The 12,413-nt window shown below is 30.7% G+C and overlaps 1 protein-coding gene across 1 annotated transcript; it reads right to left on the reverse strand.

Moving 5' to 3' along the window:
• Positions 1-406: 406 nt before the first annotated feature.
• LOC122309239 (U-box domain-containing protein 21-like) lies at positions 407-1,991 on the reverse strand. Its single transcript, XM_043122635.1, has one exon. It carries the CDS (start codon positions 1,865-1,867, stop codon positions 539-541), a length of 1,329 nt encoding a protein of 442 aa, XP_042978569.1. The 5' UTR covers positions 1,868-1,991; the 3' UTR covers positions 407-538.
• Positions 1,992-12,413: the final 10,422 nt, after the last annotated feature.

Raw genomic sequence — 12,413 nt, forward strand, 5'->3', positions numbered from 1 at the left:
CATTTTACTGATGTAAATAGTTAAAATAATTATTTTATATTAAAAAAATAATACAGTCAATCACATTAATAGAACGAATAAAAAATACATACAAGTTACTGAAAATAAAATTTTTGAATATACGTATATTTATATTTTCAACATTATATCCATTCTGAATAGGCCTCAGCCTGTCAGCAACGTTTATAACCCAATTATCGCTGTAAAACGTTTCGATGATAGAAAACCCATTATCACCGTGAAATAGAACAAGCTCCCACAGACTAGCGCAGGCATAATTAGCACGGGAAATTCTTTTTGTTTTCTGAAAAATAAGCAAGAGAAATTCGAAACTTTAATGTAAAGCTTTAACTTTTTTCTGCAACAAATAATATTAATTAATGATTTCAATTTTACATAACCAAAAAAACAAAACATATTTTGTGCTTTGTACATTAATGAACTGTAAAATTAAGTAATGAATTATGTATTATACATATCCTTGTCTATAATTTCCCTTGTCTCAGAACTACTTTAAACGTTGGTTGCCTCAATTGAATCAAAATGGCCTTTTGAGATCCTTGAAATCCATAGAGTCAATACACTCCAGCCTATCCCTATGAAGATTCAACAATTTTAACAACTCCGTGGCCTTCTCCTTTGTTCTCTCTGCACAACCAACCTGTAAGAGCAACAGCAGCTTCTGAAAGGCACCCACTTGAAGCGCTTCAAGAACAAGTATTCCTCCGGCCTCTTCCCTCTTTTCATTCTTGCAGAGCTCCCAAATGATGGACACCGAGAACTCTGTTGCTAAATCTGATACCCGAAGTATCTTTTTCACTAAAACTGGTATGGCCAAAGCATGGTTGTAAGGCTTCTCTCTCCCTTTCTCACTTCTGCATATCCCGTCAAGAACACCCAGTGCCTTCTCGCATATGCCTCTTTCGGCATCTACGAGCATTTCTAGCAGCAAAGAAACCAAGCCCATCTCCACGAATCTTTCAATGATTGTTTCCTTTGGAACTAAGGAATTAACCATGTAATATATGGCCATCAATGAAGCATTTGTGGAGGAAGGGCAAATGGGCTCTTTGATCAGCTTCACTAATGCTTCTAAAGATCCTTCAATCTCCGATAATGCGTTTACTTTACTCTCATCCGATGAAAGGATCGCCTTTAAGGCCAAAACCGCATTTCTTCTCCCCGACAAATCTCCACCCTTCAAAAACTGTACCATGCAATGCAATGAAGCTGCTGATCCAAGACAGGATATGGCCTCTCCATCCAATGGGAAAAGCAAAGCTAAAACCGATAATATTTCATCCAATACCGCTTCATTTCTATTGAAAGATGCTTTAGCGAATGTTTCGAACGCAGCGGAGAGAAGACTGCCCGTGTTATTGGCCATGATGCACCGCTTATTGCGCTCACTTTCCTTCCACAATGCCTTGATCTTCGCCACCAATTGGAGGCACACTTCCTGTTCTCCACGTTTGCTTGCCATCGTTATCTTCGAAAGAATTTCCGAAACCACCACCGAACTGACAGGAATCCGAGGCGTGGGAATCCTCTCAATTCCATAGGATTGGTTGTCAACACACCAAGCTTGTATCATCTTCCTTATGGAGTGATTTGGTATTGGCTCAAGGCTCTTCAACGCCTGGTTAGAAATAGGACAAGTCTGGTTCCCGGCCTCAATCCAAGTTTCAATGCTCTCACGGTCATACGTAATCCCCGTGGACAACGTGACTGGATCTTTCATCAAGTCTAGAGATATTGGGCAACGAAAATGGGTCGGTATCGTCAGCTCCAAGTCTCCATTCTCGCCTCGTCCCTGGTCCTTAGCGGCACGGCGACCAGCTCTTAGCCTTCTCCACGACGAAATCATTTCGTGATTGTTTGAATGATGCAAAACTAAAAGGTAGAACAAACAAGGAATATATCTATGCTATCGATTCTCGGTGTTACGCTTTCTGTGAAGGAATTGCCGAATTGGATTAGAATTGGTTGGGATTTATAGGTTTTTATAGTAAAAGACGTAAAAGAAATGTATGTTGTAAGCACGCGGTTCAACGTTGAAAAATTAGGAGTAATATAGGAAACCCATATATTTGAAACCAAACCAAAAGGCGAGTCATGTTATTCTTGGAATTGTTTAAGGTGATGAGTTTTGAATATTTGGCCGTTGAATTGAAATGGTAAAACGATGCAGCGTGGGGTTTTGGAATAGAATTGATCAAACCTTCCCCCTAACCCAACCCCCAAATAATTCAAAAGTTTGACACAAAAAGGTGGTCAACCAGTCGGTGGACTGGCTGAATGACTCACGTACCATGCCAACCTTAATTGGGCCCACGTGAGAGGAATAGGCAATATGGTATTCTCATTCAAGTACTATTTAATTAGCTTTTATCATTTCAAACGTTTCGAACCCGAACGCGTACATGACGCGCACCCCTGGGCACTTTCAACTCCGTATATATGAACGCACCGGCGCTCGTCATACGTGTTGGTGCCTAATTCCAATCGATAAACGCGTGGAGAACTGGCCGGTATTATAACTATTATTATAGTTTAGATGGCTCCAGAAATTACCCGGTCTGTACGTCTGCATATGGAAGATACCATTTTCACAGAGGATAGAAAAAGTTGTTTTTAATTTTTTTTTTTACTTAATGATTAAGTTATTGTTTTTAAATGAATATGTATTTTTTTTTCATTTTTTAAAAAATTTCTAAATAGTTTAAAAAAATAGTGAAAGAAAAAGAAAATATATATATATAAATATATATATATATATATCCACCAACCCTCACTTATTTCTCCCTCGGAAACAAGTTAATTATATAAGTATGGTACGGTACAACACCTTGTTCAAAGCTTTACACAATTATGTTAATTTAAATTATAGATATTTTTATAAAATAACTTATAAAAATAACATCGTTTTATGTAAATATCTCCATTTTAAATATAGTTACAACTTATACGAAGGATTGTGCGCATATGATTACTGGTATTATACATGCCCTTGTTACTATATATATATATATATTAGGTCAGGAATTAGTGTAAAGCATGTTTGTCTAATTGGGTTAAACATGTTTTTTTATAAAAAATAATTTGCTTGATTAACGAATAATTTAATACATAGAGATAAAAAGATAAACTTTAGCAAATATCTTTAAATAATGATAGATCAGTAAGTATAATAATTATATATTTAGATACATTAGAAAACAAAAAATATTAGTTTAAAATTAAAGTTAAGATACATTAGAATAACACAGACAAATAAAATAGCATCATTGCCACTATAATAAGTACTACTACCACACTTAAAAAACACATAAGATTTGAAATTTTTTTGGAATGTGGGACTATACATCTAAATCATGTGTTTTGATATAATTTTTTTTAATCTCGATATATTTGAACAAATCTTATTTAAATCTGAGTTTTTTTTTGTGAGTTTTTTTTTTTTTTTCTACTTGTTGTTTTTCATTGTCATTTTTTTTTACAAATTTGAACATTTACACTCAAATTACGATCTACGTGTTTTAAGAAAACGTGTAAGAGGGTGGGTTTGAGAGAAATATGTAGAGAGGTAGACATCAGAGAGTGTGAGAGAAGTTTGAGATTAGAGGAGAGAATAAATCGGAAATAAGAGAGAGAGAAGTAGAAAAAAATTGAATCTCTAAAATAAGAAATTAATGAATTTAATGAAAAAACAGAAACATTAATGTAACAATTAGATAGTCAATTATTATAATAGAATAAATATATCAATCTATATGGACGAGAGATTATACATTTACACGGTTGTTGGTTGGTTATTTTTTTATATGTTGGTGCATTTGGAAATGAATGAGTCATGTAGATCACATCTATCAACTCCTAAAAATAACATAGTTTGAACTAATTGCTATGTCATAATAGGATATAACGTCGACCGAGGTGATCAAAAATCCAAGCACATCAAAATTAAACGAGTACCTATATATAAGCCAAAGGATTAAAAATAATCCAAAGAAAACGTGTTCATTAAAACAAAAAGACGAAATTCGAGGATGCTTTCGTGTGAAAGATGGAATGGTAAGTCAAAGCATCCGATGGAATATTCAGACTGCATGCGATCAGGCGAGGAACAACAAGTACTGTTAAGTAGACAACTCCAGGAGATATGAGCAAAACAGATCAAATTGTGTTGTCTACGTACATCTTCATAATCTGATCAGAACGATTTTTGGATTAAATTTAAATTTTAAGAAGAGAGTGAGTTTACTAGAGTTATTATCTATTGTTGTGGACTTATCATTAGTTTGAAAGTCCGTGCACAACCGCAATTGACTCTTTTGTGAATTAAAAAGCATGTGGTGGGCTTGAAATTTGGGCAGAACAAATCTAGCCCGTGGCTTAGGCCCAAGGCCTGTAACAACAAGCACTTGGCCCTTCGTATACAGTGCTTCCAAAGTAACTGAAAGTGATTTTTCACAAAATGTCGCATCATTCTCTATAAAATAGAGGATGTAACCCAGAAATTTAATCATGTATTTTTTATTTATTTCAGTCACATATAAAATCTTTTAGAGAAACTCTAAAGTGAAAACTTTAGAATTACTGTATATAGTTGCTAATTTTGTTGTATCCTATAGATAAATTGCTTATATCCCAACAACAAACTCTGAATGAGTTAGAGTATCTATCATCTTAAAACTAATGTTATTGCACGCCTCAAAGTTGGATTTATTTTTCAAATTATGTATCTACTCAACTTTCCTCAACAAGTTTAAGGTGATAATTGCAATAAAATCAGAATCTAATGTAGTGACTTTCAAGATGATGAATCAAGACTTCGTCAAACTAGGTGGACACCACATAGGTTTTACCATTTAGATTTGTTGGAATAATATTTTAAATATTTTCTTTGGAAATCATTCAATTAAGACTTTTGAGATGTGCGTAGGGACGGTGTTGATATGGACATCTCCATGGGATATGGGCAATCATCTATTTTGTCGAGCCAAAATAGACGTCGCTGAAATAGGGAGGACACCCTAAAAGTGCAAGAAAAGATCTCTAACTGCCTCTCAAAGCTAGTTCGTATTGCCATAGTGAGACAGAAATGCTATAAGGATAAGGCTGAGGGCTCCTCTACAAAGCGCAGTAGAGGCACAGTCAGTTCCAACAGCGACGCCCATTGGGATCACCACAGTCCGTGCGTTAAATTGCTGTAAACTTTTAATCATCCACTATTAGATGATATATTCCTCTGTGCTTTCAATGCATTACATCTGACCGGCTTCCTGATATTGGATGAGCCACCCAGGAGGCTGTGGGCCATGACCCTTTAAGGAGGCATTAACAGGGTGCCTATGATGACTGTTGATGGATATTCGATTATTAATTATGGAACCATTATCTATGTCTATTTTAACTATCTTTTTTCATTGGATGACATGACTGCAGTTGTTTGTTTTAATTAGATCTTTTTTTTTTTTTTTTTTGCAAGGTGTGCCTAGTTAACAACTGTTGTATAACATACATCTCTTTATCACAAACTTATATTGTTTTTGCTCACAATATTCATGTTGTTTTTTATTGCTGCAATTGGGACCATTTTTTCAACCATAGTCACGAAGGACGTAGACAATAGATAGTGATGATCGGTCTGCGAGAACTTCGTTAATGGATGACAACAACAATCGCAAGGAGCTAAACTTTGATTTATCCATGAGTTTTAGTGGTGATGAGTTTGATGAAGAGGTGATTATGATGGTCACTCTTGTTCGATTGGTGTGTGATGAAATGGGCATTAATCTTATAATGCCCCCAACACAACATTGGGTTGCATGGGCATCAATATATTTATGATATTCTAAATGGTTACCCACAAAATTGCCAATATTTATTTTTTATTAGAGGTGGACACATTTTGTGCATTATACTCATTGTTAAGTGGACATCACTTTTTGGTTGATTCTAGACGTAAGGTAACTATAGAGAAAATAGTAGTCATATTTTATGTTTTGGTGGGACATGCACAAGGTAAACGCATTGTACGAGACTGATTTCAATATTCAAATAATTAATTGCCATGTGTGGTCAATCATAAATGCGCTATATGAGCTTGAGAGACATATTATTAGGCCAACACACATAGATAGGGTGCATCCCTATATTGCGAGCAACCCCCAAAATATATCCTGGTATACCGTAGTTTGAGGAAATAAATATTCCATGGTTTCATATATTTTTAAGTTATTGATTTTAATACGCATGAAAAAAATCCTTGAACTAAAATGGACCTTATATATGGCTGTTATATATTTACAATTCAATTTCTAGTGTTGTAGCAATGCATTGGTGCGATAGATGATGCAATGATGGATGTGATTGTACCAGTTAAAGTACGTGAGTCCTTGCAAGTTGCCCAAAATGTCTTGTGTGTATTTGACTTCGATATGAAGTTTACATTTGTGTACATAGAATGAGAAGATACACCTCATGATGCTCGTGTCTTCCTTCATGCATTGACTCAATCCAAAGCCTAATTTTCATGGCTGCCCGAGGGTAAACCTCCATATTTACTTCATTTTAGATATTAAAAATATGTTATTCTTTTAATTTCGTTATTATATTGAATTTTGACACCATGTCTTGCCCCCAAAATGTTTCCACTTTCTTTTGAATTTATGTCACCATATCCAAGAAAAATGTATCATATGAATTATCACCATAGTTAGCATTCATTCAATGGGTATAGGGACTACTTTAATTATCGACATGTCTCAATTCCTAAGATTATCGAGAGCACGTTTGGAGTGTTAAAAGAACGGTTTAACATTTTAAGTTTAATGCTAGCATATTAAGTTGGGAGGTAATGGCTCCTCATTATAACATGTTGTACGCTACATAATTTCATTAGAATGGTGACACCCAACGACTGGTTGTTCGACATGTGTTGTACCATTCAGCTCCCTCGGAACCCATCAATTGGAGGTGGTGACGGGGCATCATCAACTCAGCATGCAAACATGACAACTGAATCAATCCAAACTATAGCTACAATTAAGGATGAGATTGTAATATTGATATGGATAGCTAGCAATGACAATTGAATATGTCATTTCAAAAAATAAAATTAATGTTGTTGCTCAGATGACTAACACAAGAGGGGAGTGAATTAAGTTGTATTTAAAAAATTAACAATTATAAATCAAATATATAATATAAAATATAAATAAAATACGAATCAGCAATAAATATAAAGAGTAAGGGTAAGAGAGAAGCAAACTCAGTATGTTAACGAGGTTCAGCCCCACTGCATACATCCTCGCCTCAAGCTACCTCTTAAGGATCTCCAAATTTACTATTCAACCTCATTCAGGTAGAGATAGAAACCTATTATACATTTGAACAACACCGCTACAAAAAATCCGTGTAGAACACCCTCTACACTTGCAATCACCTTACTTGTAGTGATTCAACTATTCCTTGTGTAGAACACTTTCTACACGCACAAAAGTTATACACACCCTTTTATTGATACAAGAGCTGAAAGTGGGTAGGTTATCAAAGAACACTCCTCAATGAGTTAAATAAGAATAATACAGTACAAACTATATCTCTTTCAAAATGAACAAGGATTAAGCCTCAATGTTTAGAGAAGAGAGAATGAAAGTTTTGAATGAATATTATATGCTCTTGGTGTTGTAAATTTGAAACTCTCAAATAATCTATTTATAGGCAAATGAGACTTCATATTCAAATTTAAAAAGATTCACATGTCAAAGACAACATAATTCACTTTTCAAAAAATTCAAATAAAAGTTTATTCTTTTTCATTTGTCAAAGACAACATCATTCACTTTTCAAAAATTTTAAATCTAATTTTTTTACTTTTCACATATGAAAAAAGGAATACACTTTACTTTTCAAAATTTTCAAATAAAATTATCTACCTTTTGCATAAGTCAAAAAGAGCATCAATCACTTTTGAAAATATTTAAATAAAGTATGCACATTTGAAAGATGACAATCAATTATCTTTAATATTTTCAAAATTCAAACATTTAATCATGTCATGCACATGTGAAAGATGACAATCAATCATCTTTTAAAATTTTTAAAATATTCATGCACATATAAAAAACGTATTTTAATGCTTTATGATAAAATATTAATTTTGATTCTTAATTCTAATTTTCAATTTTTAAGAGATTTATAAAATTACTCTATGCGTTTTAATGTAAACTCGTTTCCTTCTTCTTTATACTTGGTTCCTTGATGTGCTTGATTCCATTATGTAGACAACTTATGCTTGAAACTCCTTTATTCTTTAAATTTATTTGTTATCATCAAAATTCATGTGTAAATATATAATTATATGATACTTGAAATCTTGGGTTCAACAAATGTAATTGTGTAGTTTGTATTAAAATAAATTTTGTTTCCTCAATTTATTAGCAATACGATTGGCTCTTTCAATATTCGTATTAATCACAGATTTTGTGTAATTTAAGTTAAAAAAATTGGAGAAAAAATAACTAGGAGATTTTGAAGAAATATAATATCATATTTCAAGAATCAATTTTATTCTTATACATAATTAGAATAAAATATGTCGATTTTCCTAATATATAGAATAATCAATGGGTCATAATTAGCATAATATATTTTCACAAAGAAAATGATATTTTTGGAAATATGGAATAATTTCAGCCAACTACAAAAAATATATTTTGGGATTTTAATATGTTTATGGGTTTTTAAATTAATAATATATATTACTTATTTTTAATATATTCATAAATATAACCCAATAATTAAAAATATTTTTCAATCATTGATAGGACTCACCACTTTATCAAATTCTAAAAATATTAAAACCATTTTATCTCATTTCACTATCTAAATACAAAAATTTTTACAAACCATCTCATCTCATATTAACTCAAATATCTAATTACTATTTACAAAAATCTTATCTTATCTTATTATATCTACGTAACCAAACGGAACCTAAATAGCCGATGAAGCAATAAATTTGGCCAAAGAGAAATTAGCATTTAGGTAATATACGTGGAAGGAGGCAATTAGCAAAGAGAAATTATATTTATAGTTTTGGAGTGTATAAGTCTCGCATATTTTCTTAAATATAATATTTATATTAAAAAATTATTTTAAATGATGGACCCTATTTAAAAAAAAAAAAAAAAAAAAAAAACAATGCGCAAACTTTCACGCTCTAAAATAGTATATCGACACTCATCAAGCAAAGGGATGCATGATTGCATGGGCTTGGTAAACATATTGCGTCTGCATAAAATGGAAAGTGATGCTACTCAACCCCACCATTTTGCTCCCTCAAAATTACCACCGGTTCAAATTGATTTTTTGTGTGTTTTTTATTTTATTTTTTAAATGTTAAAGAAAAAATATACAAATACACTAGTGGTAATATTTTTAACCATTTAAAAAAAATTAAATACATTAATAGTAATTTTGATGAGGCAAAAAGTAGTGGTGGCAATTTTTAAAGGACCTGTGAACTCAATACGAATACGAAATGGTCCATTAACTTTAATGTTAACGGATTTAGATCAAAACGGATTGATTCGTTAATACACAATTTATAAACGAGTCAACTCACTTAACCTAAAATCAACTCGTGTTAACTATTTTAGATTTTGTTTCAAAATTATAGTTTTATTATTATTAAGTTATAATATTGGTATTTCTCAATATGTTTGCGGTTTTATTTTTTTATTATTAAAATTGTAATTTTGGATTTATGCTTATATTTGTTATTATAGTGTTTGTGATATTGATTTTATTATCTGTTACAATTTGAAAAATATCGATATATATTTTTTTAAGATATTATAACTACTAATAAATATAGATTTTAACTTTTATGTGAAACTATGTTAATCAAATCAAATGAGTTATATGTGTTAGTTCAGCCTATTTACATGAAACAGATTTAAATGAGTCATACTGTGTCAACATATTTTTATTTAATTATTAAACAGCTCAAAATTAGTGTGATACAACACGACCCGTTATCTAAATAAGTTAAATTATGGTATGAAAATTTGACACAATTAACTTAATAGATCGAGTTCAGATTAACTTATATAATCGAATGTTCATAATTTGAAATAACACGAACATAACCCGAAAACACAAATTATCACCCCTATAGAGTTAATTAGCATTATTCATAGTTTGAAGTGTAAAGCTGGGACGATAATTATCTACGCAAAAATATTGCAAATTGCACAACCCTCCACGGTTGCACCACATCGAATTAGTTGGCCGATTTCTGTCATAAAATCCGCCGACTAATTAGAATGAGAAAATGCGCAATACAAAGTCCATTGTCAGATTTGTAAGGAAATTATTTTTTACTAATATTAGGAATTTTGAGAGAGAGAGAGAGAGAGAGAGAGAGAGAGAGAGAGAAGAAGAAGAAGAAGAAGAAGAAGAAGAAGAAGAAGGTTGCACTTATCGATCGGGAGGATTAAAAATACTCTCTGAGTGTAGTACTGCCCTTCTAGCAATGCACATCCATGATCCAACCACCCATTCAATTCCATGTTGGATATCTGTAAATGGTGAACGGCATAGATTTATTAGACATCAATTATTATTGCCACCAAGAAATAACGGTCTTCTTTTATTAGGGTTAATTACAAGATTAGTACTCATATGCCCTCTCTCATTTTGTTCTTTTATATCGATCGCTCATGTATTTAATTTTTTTTTTAAAAATTTATTTTTGACTTACTGAATAAGAAAGTTTTTACTAACGTATTAGTATTTTTTATTTTTTTAAAAATGTTTATACATGTTTAAAAAATGTTTGAAACAAAAAAGAAAAATAAAAAAAAAGTACAATTTACACTAGGGGCACACCAAATGGGTCAAAGAAGGTGGCATAGTAGCACTACCCCTCATATAAAAAGTTTAGAACTTATATAAACAATAATTAAATTCAATATTATACTAGTATGTATTACTTATTATAAAATAATATATTTATACTATAATATAAATAAATTAATAGTTTAGTATATGTAAACATCATATTATTACTAACATAGATAATCCATAAAATTGAAAAACCTGGACCGGACTGAAATCGGAAGTTCTAATTTCAATGGTAAATCGTTCCGGTATGATTATTAAATTTTCAAAACCGATTTATACCGATTCGATTATAAAAAATGTACAAAACTGAATTGAACCATACCGATTACATCTCTAAAGAATACATGAAAAGAAAATTTCTAATCATCATCTTCACACACTACACTCTACACATTTTTTAATTTTTCCTTTTACCAAATGTGTGGTATATGCATGATGAGTAGAATAATTCAATTAGTTTAAAAGGACTAAAATAAAAAAATAAAAATAAGTGTAGTGTGTGATATATGGAGACGATGAGTAGCAAAGCTGGACTTCTTCATTAGTATTATTCTTCATGAGGGTGCAAAATGAGGGAGCATATTAACATTATTCTTATATGAGTATATATGATCAAATGTGTAACAATGTATTTACAAAAAGAATATTTATATATATTATAATTTATTTTAGAAAAATTACATATATACATATATACATAATATGTATATATACATAATACATATACATATATACATATATATATATATATATATATATCAAAAGTAAGTTTATATTAATAACTTAATATTAATATTTATATTTAAGATTAACATTTTATCTTGATTTAATTTTATAGTATAAGATTTAAATTTATATGTTATATCAAATGTTATATTAAAAATTATAAGATTAATTTTATGTTATAAGATTAATAAAATTGAATAATAAAATTAGAATTTCATGTTATATTAATTAGCAATTTAGTATATAATATAATACAAAAAGTTATATTTAATATAAAAAATTATAAATATATATACTATTCCGATTCGATTTAAATTGATTTTTAAAATATGAATACGGGTACCGCACCGATTTAGAACCGGTTTTGGTTCTTAAAACCGGCAATACACCAAATCGCCTATAAATCGAACCCAATCCATCGATTCAATCTGGTATAACCGGCTCTTCGGTTTTATTTTACACCTCTAGTATTCTTAGATATTTTCAAATATTTCATTTCCAAAAATTATTAAAAGTAAAATACCTTTTAATTGTTAAACTACAATTTTTCTAAACTTCTAAAAAAAAATAAAAAAATCAATATATCTTTTTCAAATTTTAAAACAAAATAGCCTTAAAAAATTATATTCAAATAACATTTTAACTTTATAATATTTTTATTCAGTTTTTTTTTTCTCTCATTTCTCAAAACTTAATAAATATCTTAAAGCAAATAATTTCATTACTATTTAAAAATAATTTTATTACTATTTACAAATATAATTATATTT

The sequence above is a fragment of the Carya illinoinensis genome, chromosome 5 (genome assembly GCF_018687715.1).
Source record: "Carya illinoinensis cultivar Pawnee chromosome 5, C.illinoinensisPawnee_v1, whole genome shotgun sequence".
NCBI lineage: Eukaryota > Viridiplantae > Streptophyta > Magnoliopsida > Fagales > Juglandaceae > Carya > Carya illinoinensis.

What these genes read in the sequence shown, in the direction of transcription:
- LOC122309239 (XM_043122635.1), bottom strand. Translation starts at nt 1,867, where the DNA reads ATGATTTCGTCGTGGAGAAGGCTAAGAGCTGGTCGCCGTGCCGCTAAG.